The sequence below is a fragment of the Haliotis asinina genome, chromosome 3 (genome assembly GCF_037392515.1).
Source record: "Haliotis asinina isolate JCU_RB_2024 chromosome 3, JCU_Hal_asi_v2, whole genome shotgun sequence".
In the NCBI taxonomy this organism is placed as follows: domain Eukaryota; kingdom Metazoa; phylum Mollusca; class Gastropoda; order Lepetellida; family Haliotidae; genus Haliotis; species Haliotis asinina.
The window spans coordinates 8891611-8915612 of NC_090282.1; the positions used below are offsets into that span (position 1 = coordinate 8891611).

Here is a 24002-nt window from a genome sequence, read left to right on the forward strand (position 1 = left end):
AGCGAAATATCAAGTACTGATGTTTACAAAAAGCAAGTTCGTCCCTGGGTGGGCTTGAACCACCAACCTTTCGGTTAACAGCCGAACGCGCTAACCGATTGCGCCACAGAGACGGAACTGACGAGATGGGGCTCACTTTAAGATGTGGCTGATGTGGTGGAACTTGTGTGCCCTTGCTCTTGTGGTGTGTTTCAACAACTGTTGTGTAAGGGGTGGGATAGTCTTGCACAATTACACATTGGCTTACCTGATGTATTTATTGGAAGATGTGGACACTGGGATGTACATGAAGATAAATCTAGGACTTTAGATGCATGTATTTTACTTCTGACTGTACACATGACATATGTATACTTCTTGATGTGAACTCACTTTCTTGTGAGATGAATTAATTGTTCCAAAGCCAGGAATTTGTTCCTATGACGTAAAATGCATGCCTTTTACTTTTGTCTGTGCACATGATAAATGTGTAGTTGTTGAAGTTGAACTCACGTTCTTGTGAGATTGAAAAATAATTAATTGTTCCAATTGTTCTGACTTTGGACATGACAAATATACTGAGTAAAAAAAGAAGCTTTACAAAAAGATATTTTTCGGAGTAATGAATAATATTTCTCTGTATCTATGTATCCGAAATGTGATCCTTATCTATAGACTCTTGAAAACTTTAACAAACCCATTCAAACCCATCCATTCGTCTTGCAAATGACGTTTTGCACGTGCAGTTGATCACGTGATATTCGGATCGAATTTTTCTTCATTTCATCTTCACGGGTTTCCATTGGCCTCAAGAATTGGAAAAAAAACCACTTGTAAACCACAGTTCTAACGGTACTTTATACGCCACGATTTTGAAATGTGCAACGTAGTGAACGTGTCGTTGGCATGTTTCAAGCGGGAAGATCAGTTATTGATGTCGCAGCCGTATTACTTTGTTTGACTTGCGACGTCGTCTACAACAAACTGGCACCACTTCTGGTCGCGCAAGGTCGGATCTTCCACGTGTGACGTCATGAACAGAAGATCGTCAAATCGTCCTACGTCATCTACGTGACAGATTTCTTCCGGCTACACGAACCAGGGCTGAGATGTTTAGAGGTCTCTTGAAACATGCCAATGTATTCCCGGGCTTCAAATACTCAATAACACCTGGAAATTGGCCAACACATGATGTTTATCTCCTAATTTAACCATCTTACCATCTCTTGTTCTTTTATAGTGCCCTGAAGAAAGAGTGTGAAGTTTATTTTTTAGTATAAGTGTGAGATATGCGTTAAAAGTACAGTAAAATAAAATAAAATATACATTAAAACATATTTATGTTGTCTTTATTGTTATTTTGTAGCAACATCCCTGTTAAGTTTGAAATGGAGCTCCTTCGTCTATCGAACAAAAATCACTCAACCGTGACTGTGCCTGGGTCTTCTAATTGCTACTTTAAATTGTTTTGCTGTTTTAAAAATTAGGCCTAACAGGTTGATACCACGTATTCGGGACAATGCTAGTATTCTGCCCATGAGTTCCTGTTCACATTGTATTGTCTTCTAACGTGACCAGAATGATGCCATAATCCTCATAGATTGTCACAGAAAAAAATACCTACCCCAAAAGGGTTCACTTCCCATTCCATTGCTTTCTCATGTAGGAGCTGGTACGTCACGTCGTTCACTGGTCACGACGTGGTGGGGCATGGACCCCGGCGGATCAGTGGACAACATATTTGTCTTTCCGTACACCTCACTCAATGCTAATTTTGAACTGTTAGAATTTGGAGAAAACATCAGAAAAACAAAAAGTTTTCTCCCTTACATCGATTTGCATTCGCAAAACAACGGTAATTTCCGTGCATCATGCGTGATACAATGTTTTTCGAGATAAAAAAACTACTACCACGAAATACTGAATGAGTCGCCATTGGCAGTACGGTACATGGCTGTGTACTTCGCTTGTAAGAAGGGTATATTGAAAATAGTAGAAGAGCACTTAGCCAATCAGGAAACGACATTCGTGTCGGAGGTAAGATAATGGTCAATATAGGACAAAGTTGGACGAAGAGGATTCTCGACCACACGATGTACATCGTTCCCACTATTTAGGTACACGCAAATAGTATAAAGTCTTTAGTACACTTAATTAATGAAGCCCACGATATTTGGGATGTTATTTATCGTCGGTGTTATTTTGAAAGTGTAATTTTCTATGTCTCTTTTATAAGAAGTCTATCCAAAGTAAAGGGAAACAATCAGCTGTGTTCCGTATACTTAGAAAAGCAACTGTAACCATGAATGAATGAAGCGTCGTAAATGACCCATAGTGGTCCCGTTACCACTGTGTATGTAACAAATCTGGTATGAACAGCTCTAACTGAACTATGAAACATACTTTTTTTCATTTTGAAAGAAAAGCAAATTCGTGGTTGCTTATGCACCTCGGGTTTGGCTGTTACTTCCTCGTATCACTGTCACTGCCCTTGTGAAGAAACAAACTTTTGTGTTACAGTAAATGTCTACAATCAGACACTGTGTACACTGACTGAAATAACCAGTCATGCTGTACATTGCCTGATTCACTCAGTCATTGTGGACATTGTCTAACATTTCCAGGCATTGTGTACATTGTCTGAATAATTAGTCCAGTCACTGTACAGAATGACTGATTGCTGAGCGGGCATCAACCCATGGATATACAGTCCGTGATGTCCGATGCAATTCCCAATTTGGCGTTTCCCACTTTTTCCGGTGAACAACTGCCTCGGATTTGCATGTTTAGGAGGGTTGTACGTGGTTGGGCAGTATCCTATCGCGAACACCATATATTATCACTTTTTATAGTCATTCATAAGCACATGCTCTATCCTCGTATTACCATGATGTCAATTACTGATTGCCTCTATTTTCGTACGGGTGTCTTCTTATCACTGCAATGTCTCTGTCCCCTTCCAGCTTGACAGGTGTTATCAATGAGGACATCAAATAAAGTTTTTTCCAGATGACATTCACTTTTGACATTTGATTTGTACCTTTGCTGATAGAAACGTAACTATATCTTTAGTCAGCAGCATAATTGGTCTCAGTATTCTAATCTTTTTATTGAGTTTCGACAATCCGCATTTCATTTACTCCGCTTCACTACTTCAGTGTCAACGTGTAAGACTGTGTTATCCACTTAGTGGTTTGTTTTATACTCAGCTGAAGTGTACGTGTGTGTACAACAGTTTTTTACATCCTTCATTTTCGGTCAATTTGACGTCATGTGTCTACCATCACCAGCCTGGCTGCAGCAAACTGGCAACAGACTGGCAACGTCAAATCCCGGTAACGTCTCCAACGCATGACCGTCATATCCGAGTGACACATCTGCGTGATGAACTGTAAATAAGCAATACAACTGCAACGCTTCAGGGTCAACGTCATCGTTTGTCAGCCAAAGTACTGTCACCACCTGGGCCATCTACAATGGGCAGATACCTACGTTTGCAACGTCAGCGTTTGAATACGTTGCCTCCTGAGAAGTTCAATATCTGACTTAAATGTTTATTGCACAAAGAAAGGGAGTGTGCACATGTTTCTACAACTTAGATAGTCCTCACATCGAAGGTGGCACTGGAGTGTGGAACCGATGTAATGGGGAATACTAGTAGTTTTACACACAACCGGCGATCAGGAGGACGCATCATAGGGTGGATAGATTTCAGTTATCTTAACAATAACGTCCTTCACGTGATCTGTCAGCATGTGCCTGCTGTCACGTCAAAGTCAAAGTCAAAAGACGTTCATTGTATGAAAGGCCTCCGGCCCATATACGTGAGACTTACTGTGACGAAGGAATATTTGGATATTTACATATATATCTAAGGGGGTATGATTCGTTTTATAAGAAGATCTCTTTATGTTAATGCATGCTTTATATACAGGGACAATTGAACAAGAACATTTTCGTTATTATTTTGTAGCAAAGATATATTTGCACATAGGGGTTGTTTTGCAAGAAAATGATCTGGTATGTATTTCTGTCTTAATTCATGATAACAAGGACAGATCAATGGTGAAATGGGTGAAATGGATTTCATTTTCTAACCCCATGTTACATTGAGAATATCGACTTTCTTTCCCGATTGGGTTTTTTCTACCCTCATTAATCATTAACGATAACAAACCTAAACGATATCTTACGAACATTGATAAATATGTTTCCGTTTGGAGTAACGTATTAAACATCCTGTAACATTCATATCGTGAGCTTGAATCTAGGGTGAAACATATATATTGATCTCACGTGAAATTCATCTATAAACCTATCCACATAGTCATCTGTCTGGCACAACCATATAAAACCGAAACCGTCAGAGTATCATAAATTTCTGATATCAGTTACGCAAGTATGTGTTCCAAAACTATCCAGATTTAAGAGTTTAATGTAAGGTAATTTTGTAAGCCGTTGTTCGTGCTTATTTAGAGGCCTGGACCAATATTTTAAACATTATATTTAAGACTTAACATATTAGGGAAATCTGCCGCATTCACCATATACCATGCAGTTTGGCATCTTTAGGTTTACTTTGAGGCAGACTTTACAGATGGACTCTCTCCATACAATCAAACCGCTGAAAACCCAACATTTCAGCTTCATACAATACAATGGGTTGAAATGTCTTAAAAATACACATTGGGTGGCACAGTGCCAACTTTGTATAAACCCGATAAAACTTGCATTAAAACTTTTTTCCAGGTAAAGCGAAGTTCTGTGTACATTTTGTCAAATTCGTTCTAGTTGAAAACAAAAATCCTAAGTAGCAATTTTGATCGGATACATTAATCAGCTGGCCATCATAAAACTATCGTTCACTTGTGGGCACAGGATCGCCCCTTCTAATTATTACAACTTCTGTTTTGCCTAAATTAACTGTTAACTTCCAATCTTTAGCTTTCTAAGATTTTGGGTTGATTTCGTAAACCGACCACAGTATCCGAAACTACAATAACGTTGTGAGCAAAAAGGAGCATTAGGACTTCTACTATATATGGGCACATTTCCATATAACTTGACATCATGATATAATTCATTAATGAAGAAGGAAAATAGGAGTGGACTTAAGCAGCAACCTTGTCTTAAACCGAGAGTGCAATCTGTAAGCCAGTCTTTGAAACGCACACAAGAACGGACGATTTCAAGAGCATTGATTTCAGAATGCTTATATCATTGTCCCTTGTAAACCTGGTTTACATAAACACTGCCATAATAATAGAAAGATTAACCAAATTGAATGTGGTGTTTTACAAATGTTATGTACAACTTATAATTATGCTTTCTTTTCGATAATGCTCTTTGGAGCAGTGCATACAGAGTAAATATGTGATCCTTAGCAGAATATCCCTTTCTAAATCCGGCCTGGGATTCAGGACTTTTATCACTCATATTCGCCCACTTTGATACTCTATTGTTCAGTATCAAAGTAAACACTTTCCCCAAGATTCTCATTAATGATACACCCCGATAATTATCTGGATCATTTCAGTCAATACCTTTATGAAGCTAAATTATTATTAAGTCTGACCAACTGCAGGGAAGCATTCCATTTTAAACAGCTTATTGAGGAACGGCATAATTTCTAATTCAGAACACTCTATCATTTCTATTATGGTATCGCCAGGGCCAGCAGATTTCCCATTTTTAAGATGATTCATAGGTTCTAATATTTTCTGTTCAGCAAATAGGACAAGTCGGTCTACTTCTGTATAACAATCATTGTTGGAATCTGCAGTATCAGTTACCGCGTCGAATGTCGAGTCAAATATCTCACCGCTTGAAAATAGTAACATTCCATCTTCGAAAAGATTTAACCCCTGAGTTTTAGTTATGCTGTTTCTCGACGTATTTCCTTTTTTCTGTAAATGACGGATAGTTTTCCAAAATGTATATGGGCTATTTATAAATATTTCTAACCTTTCTTGTCTGCGCATTCTCAAATCAGACTTATATTTTCGACAGCAAGCTATATATATATTTCTATTTTCACATCATTTCCTTCTAGCATAATTTGCCGCGAGTCACTCTGAATCTACGAAGATGTTTACGTGCATTGCTTCGGGCATTTCTACAGTATGTATTTGGAATACTTGTTCGGCGTTTCTGATTGACATCTGCATGCATACAGTTTCCTGAAGTCCATGAAAGTTCTACAAGCTCATTTATGGTCCCATTCACATGTGTTGAAGTAAAATGTCACCAAAAACATTATGTTGGCCTTTAAGTTCGATAAGCAGGTGCTTGAAAGATTACCATGCCATGTCAGTCGTGTAATATTTGTGGACCCGTTATCATCGTTCATGCCATGATTAAACTTACAATGTAATTCAAGGGGTAAATGGTCAGACTCATGCCGATCCCCAATATTGAATAAACCCATAGATTGGAAAAAATCAGGCGAGCATGTAAAATAATCATTGACACTAGCACCTTGATTAGCAAAGTATGTAAATTCCCCTTGTTAATCGCCGTATAGTCTCCCATTAACGATAAACAATTGAGATGCGTAACACATGCCTAAATGTTTCTGGGCAAATTTGTTTGTAGTTGAATCGTGAGACTTCCTATAATCAACATTAACATCATCGTCTTCATGAAATCGAAAGTATCTATGTAGTATATATCATTTGAGACTGTTGTTAGAGTTTCCAGTTCGAGAATTTAAATCACCACTCAAAACAGTGTGTGTGTCACTAAGTTCCGATTGCTATCTCATATAAAATCCTCAAGTTTACTAAACCTACAATTAAACTACTCAAAAACAAGAAACGCATAAGTAGTAATTTTCCATTACTTTTCGAATTTGAATCATTGGTGTCTATGTAATCAGAATATCCATGCTGAACGCTGTCTGCAAACATTGAATCCATTGTCATTGAGGACAACTCGCCAAAATCTGTTTTCCTCAATAAATGCGATAAACTGTGAACGGGAAGAAATCCATGCGTTTCGTTTTGCACGCACATTCCATTCATCATTTCCAATAAGCGTCGGGGGGTCTCAATGCTCTTGCGACATTTGACAATCACGCATAACACAAAGAAATGCTGTTTCTTTGGGCACAAAATGATCAAATGAGAACTTGAAAATAACCTTCTGGTTACATAAAATAAGTAACAAAGCAGAAAATAACAAATGTGCTGTGAACATAAAAGCGTATATCATTAGACGATAAGGCACGATCTCGGCGTTGCATGAATGGCGTGTAACTGTCAACATGGCACACCTGCCGAGTACCGGGTAGGTGGCGAAAAGTTCGTATTCTGGCTCTGTATGTGGCCAGATCCTCCATACCAGATCACACACGTTGACCACAATTACCGTTTGTTTTGTAACTTTGCACAAACAATTATTCAGAGCCTTCTAAAACGTGTCGTCCACAACAAGGGAGAGTAACTCTGTCATGTACTTTGATGACAGTCCCGTAAGATCTCTCTTGCTGAGTCAGTCTCTACTTCTTGCCCCAGGACAGCAATCTTCAACGTACACAAGTCTCAATGGATTTCGTGCAATGTCATGTCCTTCTTGTCACCCACCATGGGGCCTAATGAGCATGTCTTAAAAAAGTGGCAAAGAATTTACTACCAGAATACCGTCATTCAATGTATGTTGGACTACATGTACATTGTTTGGAATACATGTGTTTAAACCATAGATACTTGGTCCTAAAGCTAAGGGCATGGCGTGAAAGTTCTGTCCATGTAGACCTTCTCTGGAGACTGAAGGGATTGCAGCATCTCTGATGTGGAGAAGGCCAAGATCGTGTTAACATTACCATCAGTGAAGATGAGGAAGGGCTGACGATCTGAAGTCGTTGTCCACACATTAGGCAGGTGTAGGTCAGCTAGTTTGAGACAGGATCGGGATCGTCTTTCTAGCATGATGGTAAAGGGAATGACCTACTGTGAAATGACAGCATCAGAGGAACTTGCTCTTGATCTACCTCTGCAACCGCCTGGTCATGCGTATGGGTTGTCTCTTCCCTTGCTCTCCTCGTCAGGTTCCTCACAAATCTGGCCTGAGACATTTTCTGGGGGTGGGAGGTGGGTGGTGAATGTGATCGGAAGCTATAGTACACACAGTGGTTGAGAAACCTGTGTAATAAAACTGGTATAAAATATATGTGTGAGATCACTTTCTAATGCCGTGATTGACAACTCCATGGTGATGACCAAGGGTCAGGTTAGGACGCATTACTTTCATGATTAAATTTCAATGTCATCAAAGTCTCTCATGACAATCAGAACCAAATCACAATGTAACGTTTGTAATTGTTTACGAGTTCATCTTATCTGGTTTGCGTTATCACACATCGTGAAAATGTGACAGAAACGTGTTTGTGGAAGGTCACCACAAGGATGAGTAGCGATTAGGAAGCCAAGTCACGTCACTCATTCCTAAACGTTATGTTGAATATTAATGCGCAGCTAAGATGAAAAAAATATGAAATCTGACTCTATTCGACCATTAATGGTGCAATTGTACGGCGTGTAAGAAATAAATGGCTGTACTTGTGTCTGTCGGATACAGTTTATCTGCCACCTTGTTGTACGATAAATAGTATCTGACATACACTCGATTAGTAATCTCTACTTCATGACTAAATAGCCCACTCTAGTGTATTTTCCCTTGCGGGTCTGTCCAAAGCTGCTTCAGTGCTGTCATGACACAGACTTGTTTTCAGGAAACCGTCAAAGAGGACTCGCTGCGATATTACATATCTTACTCGTTGTAAACCGGACATGATTAAGGTATTTGGCAATTTCGCAAACATTTATAGCAAAATTCCAGGACTCACTATAACTGAGTCAACTCAGTTAAAATTGTACGTAAACCTCAGGAAAGGGATATTCTCACACAGATCCTGGGGCATCGTGGCTAGGATATTCACAATATTCCATGTATATAATAACTGGAACAGATTCATGAAGCACTGTGTGGTTGTAATCATGTAGCAGGCACTGCATATTGTGCGGTTTGCTGAGGTGTGTCATTCCGACTAACTGCGCGCAAGATAGTTGAAATGAGACATAGCTATATTGACTGCATCTATAAATCGCCCTATAACAAGATTCCCATGAGAATTCTCTCGTTCAGCATAATGATAGAATCCCATTGAGCTACCGAGACAAAGCAGTGTTATAGAGAAGTTGAGTCGTTGATATATGCACATACTTAAACTCACTCATTCGTCTTATTGATCGGGAGAGTGGCTGAAGTCCTCGTCGTTACTGGTGCCAACTGACGCCAAGTGTAGCACGCCACCGTGTGAAGAGACGGTACCAAGGGTGAGGATAAACACAAGAGATGTGAGGAGTTGAGCCTCTCGTTGCTACCCAGAACAGGCCAGTTCCAGCATACCTACAAGATCCCGCAACAACAAAGGAATTAACCAGCTTATGGATGCGTCGTCAGAGACCCTAAAATAGCAATTAAACCTTCACATGTATGACAGATACAAACGGAAACTTACTGAGATTATGACTTAGCGGCGGAGAACATGATGGTTCTCACGTGCCCCTGAGAACAGAGGTGACTGAATACAAGAAGTCCCTTGCAGTCCTACAGGGGCATCGACAGGTACAAAGGGGTTTAACTGGAGATGGCCTGTGCAGTGGTCAATGTCACAGGTACGTTGCGTTCAAGTATTTCCTATGCATTGTTTACAATGAAATGATGCATAAATGTTTTTAATCCTTAATCCTTGTCACATCATCACTCTATCATTCCTTTGTCAGCCACATCACGTCACTGCCCCACCATTCTACGTCTTCAACATCACCAGATCACCACCTCATTCCACTGTCCTTAACCCACCCCGTCATTTCACTGTCCTTACCCCACCCCGTCATTCCACTGTCCTTACCCCACCCCGTCATTTCACTGTCCTTACCCCACCCCGTCATTTCACTGTCCTTACCCCACCCCGTCATTCCACTGTCCTTACCCCACCCCGTCATTCCACTGTCCTTACCCCACCCCGTCATTTCACTGTCCTTACCTCATCCCACTGTACTCAACTTCACAGCATCATCAACACACCATTCCACTGTCCTTGCCCATACCCACCACCACCACATCATCCCACGTCCTTAGCATCACCGTATCATCACCAAATCATTCCACGTCCTTAGCATCACCGTATCATCACCACACCATTCCACTGTCTCACCCTCACCATATCACAGAACTGTCCTCACCCTCACCCCACGTTTCAGCTGTCCTCGCCTCCACCTATCACTCCACTGTTCTCATCCACACCCCACCCTCATCCCACCATACTACTGTCCTCACCCTCAGAACCGAAACCATCCCTTTCCCATGCGTAGTGTTCGGTACCGCCCAGTTTACGTGGATCATGAAGACCTCGTAGATAGCCTCGTGACTGAGATAATCACGGAGATAAAGCACTCGCTGTTCTATCGCTACTCGCGACCGCATTAGTAATCAATACACCGTAAGTGACTTCTATTCACTGATGTAACCAGTCCGTGACGAGGCGACATCACGTCAGCTGACAGCAGCCCCGGGACCCGTGTCACCTGAGTGCGAATGTCATAGGTATTGTGCTTGAATGTCATTGGCCCTACTGTCAATAAAATTCCAAGTTTTAGGAAATGGCATGGTATCAATCTGTTTTCTGTACAACCGATCGTTAACAGAGAGACACGTCAGAAGATTTGACAATGGCTGTATATAATGGAATCAATAAAATCAGAACGTCATATACCTGAAGGTCTATGAATATTTATGCCGCTGAAATTCACAAAATAGCAGAATACTGTGCATACGTTGTACCGTGTTCAACGTATACACAGTATTTTGCTATTGTGTGAATTTTGTACCATGAACAACGTATCATGTTTTATGCTGTCGACAGTCTCTGTGCTTTAGCATGGTAAACAAGTGAACAAAGACATCTAGATTCAGATTTTGATGTCCCCATGAAACAATAACTATCCTTTTAGCTGTGGTTCCTGCAATATAATAGCTCGTCGTTCACTACACCACCAAATGTGGATCTTGCCATTGAATAATTTCCCAGTACATCTTCTATGTAGCAGAGCTTGTATTTTCTGAATGATCCTGTAAAAAATCCCTAACTTCATTGCTCTGAGGGTTCTGGCTATACAATAATCCACCGATAACAAAAATACTTTCTGCATGGTTCATTTTTTTTGTCATGAATAACCCCACATTACACATGTGCCCTCTTTGTGGTGAGGGTTCTCACTATAGAATAATCTCCAAATAAGACACAAACTTGCTGTTTGGATCTAGTTCTTTAATAATCCCATATTACATATGCGCCCTCTAGGTGGTGAGGGTTCCCACTATAGAATAACCCCCCAATATGACACATACGTCCTGTGAGATGTTAGATATGGCTATTGAATAATCCCATATTACACATGTATTCTCTTTCAGTGACGTGTGTTCTCGCCAGATAACAATTGTCCAAATAGCAAATGCATGCCTTCTTCTCCTGGTTATGAATATTTCATCTCTATCTTCGACCTGTCTTTCAGTTGTCGACGTACCGTAATTAAAGAGTATCTTGCCATCGCGTGATACTGATGAAACATACTCCACTGGTGTCAAGAAAAAAACATCAATATTTATTGCTGTCCCTCTGCATTAACTGGACTAAGTATCGCCATTTACTGTTGTGTCAGCTGACTGGTCAGCCAACTCATAACCGTTCGTTAGAGACCACAGTGTATATCCCCTTAATTTGTTATAAACAAAAGCGATCACCCCTTTAAATGGTGTTGGTTTACTGACCGTTTATTTTAGACAAGAATTAGGCTTCGTTTTACCTCTATGTCAGCTAAACGCTCGATATACACGAAAATGATCATCCTTTATTCTACCGGGTCACCTGATTGCTTGATCTACACGAGAATGCACGAATCCGTCATTCGCGTGCCAGGTGATCACTTGATACAAATGAGGATGAACATCCTGTTTAATCTACACTGGCTTATAATCGGTGCTTGGATCTGTGCTGGATGAAGTCTCCAGAGGACAAGTGAAACCAGTTTCTTCTGGGCTTTAGTTTGTTTGTCTCGAACATGAGCGCGCACTCCTGGTTTTGCGTATAATTGTCGACCGGATGGATGCGACCCTAGTGCTGTTCTCAGCGTGGACGTACGAAGACCGGCTGAAAGGTTCTGAGGCTAGTAGTGACGGATTATTGACAATGTTTCAACATAATCCCCTCTGAGATCCGCACGTTTGGTGGAGTGACTGGAGACCACTCTATATAAACTAAGGCTTAGTCTCTGAATATATGTAATTTTAGTAGTAACAAACAAACCCATTTTAATTGAAAAGGAGCCCCAGACCAGAGATTCAGAACCAGAACCTGGGGAAATCTAGGCTTGCTTCATTTAAGGCTTTAGCACTGCAGAGAGGGCTTGGCAGTAGGCAAAATAATGTGGTTCAGGGACTGTGAGACAGACTACACTCAATAATGTAGCAAGTTTTGAATGAGACTGAGATCGCATGGATACCGTCATGTTCAAGGAGTATCAAATCCACAATGGATTCCTCTAAAGCCGAATTCAGCACCAGCTGATCATTGTTATGTCTCCGGCTCACTGTGGCAAATCCTACAATTAAACTAACAATTAAAACTGGATTTGTTTGCAGATGTGTGTTGGAGTGACAGCTCTGTAACCAGTGTCATCGCCGGAATATTCATAGTTAATCTTATGCCTTAAGCCACTTGCTGCCAGGCTGTGTACATGGTTCAACTACAGCCTGTAAGCAAGGAAGGGGCTGTGCTTAATAAGGCAAAACGTAGATCTATTTGTAGCTAGATTCAACACTTTTCAGTCACTCCTTGTATATGTCGTCTCTCGTTGACGTCTCCTGTCGCCGTAGACGTCTTGTGTGACGGACGTGGGTGTTTACCACACGCACCAAGATGAATATTGAGAAGTCACTTAGTCGTCTGGAAGATATGGAGCAGATTGTATATTAGATCTAGACGTGAGTGACTGCACTAGGGACTGTACCGGATGAGATGTTCATTGTGTCAACGTTAGTGCTGCATTACGATGCATACATGTGTCTGTGTCTGCCGGGTAATGAACGTACTGATTAAAGTGAGTAGAAGGCGACTGAAGAGATTATATGTCTCCTTAGTCTATATCAAGATACTGCTTGAACAAATAACAACACATGCACGTGAAAGGCTTCATCGAAGCGTGTAACGTTAAAGTAATCGGTGTCGAGTGGTATAAATTCATATTCACTAATCGCCTGTTATGTAAATCGTTGGGGGCAGCTATGTATTTCATCAGATACCCCCATGGTAGTTGTGTATTGATTTCCCTTACGCTGGAGTGCAACATCCAGGGATTATCGTGCCGATTGTGTCCTTCATTAGCTATCATAGGAGAAGACATAAGTTGATATGAGCTGTTCCAGTAATGCACACACAGCAGTAATCCCCTAGCTGAGCTCCGCTGTTGCTGATCAGGCAATAGTTGTATGAGATATCTGGCTATCTGTGTCTAGGATCAGTTGCAGCTGTCTGAATGGAACATGGGGGATTATGACTGTCGGAATACGTGTTTTATTGTGACTATACAACATGGGAAATTATGACTTTCTAGATAAAACACGGAAACTTGTGACTGTTGTACTCTACAGAGATCATCGCCAGTTATATGAACTAAATGCTCATAAAACCAAACAAGTACACATCTAGCCATACAGTAACTCGTGATAGTGGGGTCCAATGTGATGATTGACCCTGGTTATGGTTATTCAATTTGTAAGCTCTATACCAGTGTGCGCTGGTGTCGCCAAATTTCTCAGATATATACCTGTTCGGAATCATCGATATCACGAAGGGGTGACGCGTCATGAGTATCAAGTGCAAATGTACTGCACCAATTCCACCCCTCTGCCCACATAGCGCCTCCCAGTAGGGATACAACGGGATAAGTGGAAATGGTGACGTCCCTGTGGACGCGGGTCACGTCAGTGTGGGTGGGGAACAGAGGTCTAATTAGGATAGATATATGTATCTTTCAGCTACACCGTGACATGTAGTGAACACCTCGAGGAGCAATAACAAAGATGCACGTGGTTATACACCTGAACTAGAGGCTACACGGTGTCAATGCATGACCAAAGTCTACTGCACTGCGGTACCAAAGGCTCAAGCTGGGATCTACTGTATTACATTGTAGGTACTATGTATACTATACAACAGACCGTAAACATACAGCCGTGGTCGAAGCTAATCACACACGGCATGATAATCGGGATTAACTCTGGCAAATGTGGCCAAGGTGTTGGGAGGATCTGTCGCGGAATATTCAGTGATCTAACAAAAGGAAAACGACACACCAAATTTATCTTCATCATACGAACTGTTGTCATAGAATCCACGATGCTGTATGTAGCAGCTGTCAGATAGAGGCATCCATAGTGATGCTGATAACAGCTGCCAGAGAGGGGCATCCATGGTGATGTTGACAGCAGTTTCAGACAGGGGCATCCTTGGTGATGTTGACAACAGCTGTCAGACAGGGCATCCATGGTGATGTTGATAACAGCTGTCAGACAGGAGCATCCATGGTGATGTTCACAACAGCTGTCAGACAGGAGCATCCATGGTGATGTTCACAACAGCTGTCAGACAGGAGCATCCATGGTGATGTTGACAACAGCTGTCAGACAGGAGCATCCATGGTGATGTTGACAACAGTTGTCAGACAGGGGCATCCATGGTGATGTTGACAACAGCTGTCAGACAGGGGCATCCATAGTGATGTTGACAACAGTTGTCAGACATATTTCAACCAGTTCTTCTCACCTGTAATATCGAATAAACTGCAGCAAACCGTTGGTCTCGCTGTGAAAGGCACTTCAGACTAGCATGCAGTATTGTCAACATTTACAACAATACAGTGTTGAAATCGACTAGAAGACGCCAGTCGTTGGCCTGCTCCTAGCGTGGAAAACTCTGACTATGCATCCGCCTTTTTTTGTCAAGACGGACCGCCAGAAATCAATTGTTAGGTTGTCTTTATACAGCACAGATCTCACTGCACTGCACAAGGGCCAACTTGAAATCTAATGACGCAAGTTTACCAAGAAAAGTAGATCTGATTTCCTCTGTAAATATTTCATGAACACATTGGCCCGAGGGGCGTTATGAGAATTGCCGACAGGGGGCGCTAGCGTAACTGGGTCTTGGCAAGAAGTATAATTGAACAGGAAACGTCTTGTAAGGGAACAGACACTTCATGGGGAGAGAAATAACATCCTCCGAGCTGGATACAAAACGGACAGGACTCCAAAAGGCCAAGCTGCTATATTCCTCCCCCTCCATACTGTTATGCGGTACATTTTGCAGCGCGGTATCTTCTCCGTTTCGATGTGGGATTGCTCCCGGTCACTCTCTTGCTGTTATGGCTGTGTTTGTACTGGGAAGTCCTATATTTAATTATTTTTTATCAGCTCTGAAATCCGAGCATTTCGCATTTGAGACATAACAAAAAACCATTGATCCTTGCTCACGATAGTGTATGACTAGTGTCCAAACCATTATAATGACACTTTAAAACTAAGTGAATGGAGATCTGGCACCGTGGCCGTTGAACCATTTAATTCATTCCAGCTTTCATTGTATTCATTTGAAATACGACACGATAGGTGTGTTAAGCATACTTTGAGTGTCCGTGTCTTCTTCCATGTACTTGTGTTTATATGAATGTTTCTAAATATTCGGTTTCATTTTTATCAGGACAGAATGATGCAATATCAGAACACTACTAGGACAAATAAACCAATGAGAACCATTGAAATGTTGCGTAAATCCGCAATGATACATGGGTCAGATCCATCGTGAGATATATGTTAGTTTCATTACGAAATGTGGGTTAGTGTCAAATCACATATTGGCCAGATCAGTCTTGACATATGGTTTAGTTTCAACATAGCATATGGGTTTGTTGAGAGATGGGTTCAACATTAGATGGGACTTATAGTTCTCACTTGAGATATGGGTTAGTTTCATTATGAGATATGGGTTAGACACATCGTGAGATATATGTTAGGTACATCGTGAGATATAACCTAGATACATCGTGAAATGTTATTTAGATACATCGTGAGATATAGATTTGACACATCGTGAAATATGGGTCAGGTACAACATTAGATGTAGTTTAGATACATCGTGAGATTTGGGCCTGGTACGTCGTGGGATGCGGATTAAATTCATCGTGACATATAGATTAGGTACATTGTGAGACACGGGTTAGGTGCACAGTCAGATAAAGTTTAGATACATCGTAAGATATTGATTAGTTTCATCATGACATAGCGATACATACTAGGATTTCAATTCCTATCAGATCTCCGTCAGATGTTATGTGATTGAGGTTACATAATTTACAAGAATTCATTTAGATCCTTCATTAAATGTAGCTACGCGGATCGTGCGATATTTGTTAGATGCACCGTAAGATGTGGGTTAGTTTTGTCATGAGATGTGGCTTTAGTGAAAGTAGTGGTTTGTACCATCGTGATATATTGGCTTTGTTCCATCACCGATAAACGTTTCTTTTCATTAACGACTTCTTAAAAACGGACAGCATTCTTCCCTATCGACGACAGTTAGAAAACCTGTTGCCAGAGACAAAAACTTTTCCTCTAATCGATTTAGCTTACTAGTTCGGTATTATACCGTGTTCACGCAGTGGGTGATCAGTTGGCCAGGTAGAGTTATTTCCCTTTGAACACGCCACCGATTTTCCCCTGATTTCTTTGTTTCCAACGCTGGTCACTGACCTCAAGTACAGAATATGTTCTGGTTTGCATTTCCGATGTAGAAAAATATCATCTCTGCACTGGCACTCCATACAAAATATACATTGTTGATATTATGAAGAAGAGCCCTTGTCATTACGCAGTATTGCCGCGTGCCCTCGAAGTTAGTTTAACGCGAGTTAATGCTTCTTTGTTTGAAAGCTTGAATCAGAAGCTTCATGACTCTATCAGTGTCGTTCTCCTTCTTGCCACACACAGCGATTGATCGTTCTACATAGCAGGATAGCTCACACACTTTGATCGAGTACCTACTAAAAAATAGTTCTTTTCGGGATATCCAGTGAACGAGGTCTTTGAAACAGGTTCACAACCTGCAGGTTTGGGATTTGTTTAATTATGTTCTACAGACTTTGTTGCCAAATTCTTTTCTTTGCCGTGCCAATGGATCAAGCAAAGCGGTGTCTAAGAAGGCGGTGAGAGTATTGTTCGTGGCATGTCGTTATTCACTTTGTAGCTTTTTCCCCTTTGTTCTGCCAGGATCCTCTGATCTCAGGACTGAATGCCACCGAGTATTAGGTTGTCATCATTCCTTGTTGGGAGTGCAACAAGCTGCATCCATGATCATTCTCCAACATGATTGTAACGGTGATATAACTTACAGTCTGCTCCAAGTGGCAGTCAAAACCAACCCACTCATTCGTGGTGAATCTATAGGAAGGTCTCCTGTTGTCCACCGCCATGATACCGCTGGAATATTGCTATAAGCGGGGTAAAACCATACTCGCTCACACACTCACGATAGGAAAAGAAAGAATACTTGTCGTCCGTTTTTTGTTCTCCAGAATGAACAGATCAACCGATTCAGAGCAAACCCAAATTGGACAAGGTACTGCTAATATTCTGTCTATTGTATTTGTGGTCTCACTGAAAAACCGTCAATGCAGACTTTCGTCTCATAGTCCCTTAGTCAGGGTAAACTGTCAAATGGAAACCGCATCAAACAGTAACCGTGCTTGCGCGCTGCACATTGGTGTAGTGCTTAGCATGCTGGCCTCACACTTAAGGCCCGGGTTCGAAATCCGGTGGAGACACCAAACATTTGTGACCTGGGTCACATATTGCATTGTGCCTCTGTGCAAGGCACAGATGTTTAAAACAGGCACTCAGAAGCGGGTGTACGGACCTAAACTGTCGCGCTACCCAAGCCCTCAGTGGCGGTTCTGAAAGTACAAATGCGCCAGGGTTATAATCTAACCCCAGAGACCACACTTAGTATTATTCGTATAGAGTGGAATGTGATAAAACTAACATTCCGTCATTTCATGTGATCAGCGGTTGACAAGGGAGAGAGCGACGCACCCCCAACAATGGGATGGTATAACAGGCAAGCAGACAATGTCAGTGTCGGGTGTAGTCGCTATTTGCGTTGAAACATCAACTCGGGGAACAAACTAAACAAAGGTTGATCCAACTGAGCTTGCCTTGTGGCAGGGAGAACCTGATTTCGGTCAATGTAGGTAGCGTACAACATTTAACTGCACATTAACAATACTGCTTTGTGCTGACAACCACCCGAAAGTATTAGACCACAACCCCCAAACAGTCACGGTAAAACTTTCCCCCAAAAGCCGGTAAATCAGTGCACTGATCATGGCACGACCTTGTCTTCTTTACCTAAGACGCTGTCCACGCCATGTTGGGCGCGCCTGACAATTCGGGGAATGCTGGATGGGGGTAAGGGGGATGTTGCACTCCCTCTACCGGTTGCTTACAATTCGACCATTAATTAGTCTCATTGTCAATATGGCATTTTGCTATCGATTCCGTCGATGTACCTCATGTGGTTGTCCTTTTTGCGTCCCGCCATGCTGTAGATAATGTATCAAAAGTGATGACATCGTGTCGAGGAGCATTGATATGTCTAGCAACAGAGTTTTCCATAATCCTGCGCAACCGGGGCGTGTAATGATTTTCAGAGTCGGATCACTGCGCAAACTGTATTGTCTGTTAACAAAGTGTTTTATGAGGCGCTGTGGCTGAAGAATATATATTTGCTGTTCATCTGATAAAACCCATGTGTTCAAGAGTGTCATGTTTCCACCAAACAGCAAACATCCAAAGTTAGCATCTAATATGCTTGAACATGCACACGTAAATTGTATATTACCTGAATATATAAATTTCTTAAATAAGAAATGAAGGTTGCATTACATAAGTTCATTTTACACGTGGCTTCAGTATACTATGTACTTTATACGAGTCGTATACGTTAAGCCACAATTTGCCTCAACATTGTTGTGCTCCTTTAGGCTTTGTGAACAATCATGGGAGGTGGGCCTATTACTCACTCTTCAGTATATTTGGTGACAGATCTTTTCAATTACTTACGCAAAACGGGATTAAGGTTCCAAACTATCTACTGGATCACTCGATATTCATCGTGTAAATTATAACATGACTTATCAATTGGTGCCAGTAGAATAAATACATGATCATACATTTGCTATGGCAACTTGAAATATACTTATCAGTTCACTTGATTTGTTCTCAAAAAGAACCATCCACCGTGATACAAGACAAACGTTTACAACTCACAACAAAAATAATGACAGTTATAAAGTACAGATAAATGGTGACATTACGACATTCTGACTGAAAACCATTATTAATATTTATATCTAGACAGATAAATATCAAATTTGCTGTTGACATTCGACACACATGTACACAATCACACTCGAAGGCACTTATCAACTATACAGATGGATTTTTCAAGGGTCTTGATTCCTTTTAAATTTCTACTACTATTTCTCTCTACATTGTTTACCTTAATGTGTTGGGGAACTGTATGTATTTATTTGGGATAAATTTGGATCACCAACACAGTTTTTACTGTATAAGCATATTTTCATAAGAAACTTGTTACTTACTATAGCAGTGACATGTTGCCCTTGTTTACGATTAAAAACTAGTGAAATGAATAATGTGTTTCCGGAAATGTGCAATACCTTGCTGCAGTAGATTCATGCATTTTTCATTCTAACATTGTATGATGAATTATCTGTCTGTTTTCACTGTTTCTCTCTCATATATAATAGTTAAACCTTTAAGCCCTGACGCTGTCGTGTAATGAACAGGATACACCCTACAGATTGTAATCCTGAACGTCAGGCATGATAGATACGCGTACACCGTACTGCTTGGTCCCCCGCCCCACTCCCCGCGTTACCACGTCCCAGAAGGACCATGTAGTTAACGCACTTTAACGCTGTGCCAGTCTTCACCAATCTGCTTCCTTCCGCTGTTGTCATAAAATCAATGTTCCGCTGGATGTGATCTACTTTACAACAAGCTCAGGGCATCGCACATTTGTTTGATTATTTATTTGTGTTTTGCGATAACGGCGCAATCAAGAAATTTCAGCTTCTAAGCCCGTAAGAGTAATATGTGGCTGTTGTCGCCCACATACATGGCGCCAGGTTTGTGGCAAAGTCTGGAACGAAGGTGGAAATGCCTTATAGAAAGACGAAAGATATAAACAAGTGTTGCATGGAGAGACGATAGACAGAGGGGCATATGTTATATCAACGAGAGACATTAAACGGGACAACCGAGAAAGTGAGTGAATGAGGTAGAGAGAGAGCGAGTGAACGAGTGAATGAGTGGAAATATGACATTTTGGGAGAGAAGATATGAGCGGTTAGAGGTCTCTCCCTCCTAAGAACGTTTTTATGTGAGAAAATACTACAGATATCAGATGAAACATTTTAACAAATTAGGACGTATATAGGTACTAATCCGTTTTGCTAAAAGTGTACTAACACTGTCAAACAAACAAGACTCATGGGGCGCGTTCTGATGAGACGGGAACAGTCTTCAGTTCATCGATGCAAGTTACCATGCCCAGTGACCGACCGACGTCACGTGTACACTGCTGGCGGAGTCTTGCTGGTGTGAAACGATTAGTACGTGAGCGTGTGTTTGTCATTATTGATTTTACGAACCACGAAAAAAGCTACTACACGGGAATTCCGGCACGAGTGTATCAACATGATACATGGAACTGGTGTTTTAACGTTACACGCTACGCCATCCATAACCATGTCACGCACTCCCAAGATGCACTGCGCTATTACTGGAATAACATAGTTTGTTGGAAAACTTTGGTCGCAGTACTTGAGCCGTTATAATGAGCCTTTAATGTCCACGGAAAGAAAACTTCAAAAGTCAATGTAAAACTTACTTTTCGTATATCTTACCAAATACGTTGTTTTCTTTAAACTTTAAACTGGAAGCAAACTTCTCGTGTGTTTTTCTTCCCGAATCCATCAATACAAGCAGGAAGTGTACTTAGTGTTCTAATGAGCAGAGATGCACAGATGACGTCGGTAGACGACAGCTCTTATAGATGAACAGCTTCACCCTCTCAGTGGAATCCCCAAGAGGCACACCGTCCTCTCCACTTGTGGCGCCCCTAGAGGCACAAAAATAACCCTGTACGCGCTACCCTCTCCAATAGACAGTGCCCACCACACCTCCTGACTTTTACTGACAGAAATCTCGAAACGAATTTCACCACTGGGACCCAGGTGAAGTCAGGGATTTGTCTTCAGGTGGCCAAGTTCTGTTTTGTATTGCCTAACACCCAACGTGCACGCCACGGTGATCAATGGCAAGCTTTTCTTGGACACTAGTTCCAGTTCCAGCTGCACTGGGGAGACAAACTACTCTACTGTTGTATACATCTCATCTGCAACCACAAAGTCTAGTGAGCTGCAGCGAGCTGCGTCTTCAGAAATACACAATCCTGGGACGCTCAAGGCATCTTTCAAAATCTATAGTCCTGGGGTTGTCAATACATCGTTCCAAAACCTATTATCTTATAGCTGTCAGGGCATCTTGCAGGAAATGTAGTCTAGTGATTATCAGGCATCTTTTAGGACCTACCTGTTTGTCAAGGCATCTTCCAGAACCTATAGCCTTGGGGTTGTCTGACATCTTTCAGAACCTATAGCCTTGGGGTTGTCCGACATCTTTCAGAACCTATAATCAGTTGTTTGTCAAGGTATCTTTCAGAACCTATAGCCTTGGGGTTGTCCAACATCTTTCAGAACCTAACATCAGGTGTTTGCCAAGGTATCTTTCAGAACCTATAGCCTTGGGGTTGTCACACATCTTTCAGAACCTATAGCCTTGGGGTTGTCCGACATCTTTCAGAACCTATAATCAGGTGTTTGTCAAGGTATCTTTCAGAACCTATAGCCTTGGGGTTGCCCGACATCTTTCAGAACCTAACATCAGGTGTTTGTCAAGGTATCTTTCAGAAACGGGTACCTATAATCTTGGGATTATCATGGCCTCTTTCAAACATCTTTTAAACGTATGTGTTTAGATATACTTGGCTAACTATGCAGAAATCCACGAACATATCTATCTTTCTATCTAGATATAGATCTACAGTCATGGATACCGTGTCTTAGTGTTGATGGATAACATGTGTCAATGTATACGATAACACGTGCCTAGAAAAGCATGGATCTCATGCGGTCGGATATACATGAAAACACATGTATTTATGTAGATACATAACAAGTGTTTAGATATGCAAGAAAAACACGTGTCTAGACGTAAAGTGATAACACGTGTTATTCCCTTCCAAAACGTTTAACAGAGTAGTTCCCAAAGTCCGTGGACTAGACTACCAGTTGTCCGACTTCCATTTTCTTGAAAGCCGATGTGGCTGAGCGGGTTAGATGGCTGACTTTGTGCGGAGAGTGTTTGTTCGAATCCAGGATAGCAGTTAATCTGCATTTTACTGAGGAAATGTAATCGTAAATATAGCATTTGTTACGTTTGACCACTTCTAAATGTTAGCGTGTACTTATGAAAAACACATGTCAGGATACACATGAATACGGGAAACGAAACGTATTCGACATAAAACTGGTTCATTTAGTCGGAAGTCCAACTTCCGGATCCACACTGCGAATTTCATTTACCATCTGTTTACAATACACAGTATTGTGTTCCTCTCACACCTGCACGCTTGACGATGTTTTTTCTACAGTTCATCATCCAATATGCAATATGATAAGGGCGCTTGTGGCATTCTGTAACTACTCATGCCATTGCATACACTGGATTTTTTTGTATATCTGGGCTTATATTTGTGAACCAGTTTCATCCAAAAATGTATTAATCATCAGGCCAATTATGCATGCTGAACATGTGGCTGTACACTCCTCCCTTAAACACTCCAACGCCTGTACCGTCGCACTGGTTATAATGTCCCCTTTTATAATGCCACCATAGTCGTAATGTTACTGGGTTTAATACCTCTGTTGATACTGCCTATCTGGTTATAATATGTGTCTGGAGATAATGTCTGGTTATAAAGCCCTTGCTTATAATGCCACCCTGGTTATAATGTCACCCTGGTTATAATGCCACCCGGATTATAACGCCACTATATCATAATGCTGGTTATAATATCTGCCTGTTTGTAACGCCCCTGATTATAATGCTACTCTGGTTGTAATGTCATCGTACTTATACTGCCACATTGGGTAAAATATCGGTGTGTGTTAAAAGGCATCCCAGTTATACTGCCACATTGGGTAAAATGTCCCTGTTTGTAATGCAGTCCTAATGTATACCTGGTATACAATACATCTGGTTATAATACCCTTGCTTGTACAGCCATTCTGTTTTTTTTTGTCACCCTATTATAATGTCTATCTGGTTGTAACGGCTATGTGGATATAATGTCTACCTTGCTGTAATATCTGCTGGTTTTAAGGTCTACCTGGTTATAATGTCTATCTGGTTATAAGGTCTAACTGATTGTAATGTCTGTTTTGTTATAAAGCCTACCTTGCTATAATGTCTACTGGTTACATTGTCTACCTGGTTATAACGTCTATCTGGTTATAAAGTCCAGCTGATTATAAGGTCTACCTGGTTAACCTAAGCCATGAAAAAATTACCTAGGCAATGAACTTATTGTAGTTTTATAATGTCATCCCGTGACGTTACAGATTATAATGTCACCCTGATGGTGACGCCTCGGCTTATGATATCACCATGGTTGTGACACCTCTGATTATAACGTTCCCATGGTTGTGACACCTGTGATTATAATGTCACCATGGCTGTGACGCCTCTGAATATAATGCTAC

The 24002-nt window shown here is 41.2% G+C and overlaps 1 protein-coding gene across 6 annotated transcripts in view; it reads left to right on the forward strand.

Annotated features, from left to right (window-relative positions):
- The first annotated feature begins 9622 nt into the window (after window positions 1–9622).
- LOC137277417 (protein unc-13 homolog B-like) overlaps window positions 9623–24002 on the forward strand; it is a 156871-nt gene continuing 142491 nt past the window's right edge. For all 6 annotated transcript variants that reach the window (XM_067809137.1, XM_067809131.1, XM_067809132.1 and 3 more), the window contains exon 1: window positions 9623–9656. In XM_067809137.1, the coding sequence (XP_067665238.1) occupies window positions 9629–9656 (28 nt within the window). In that variant the 5' untranslated portion in view covers window positions 9623–9628. The remainder of the gene's footprint in view (window positions 9657–24002) is intronic.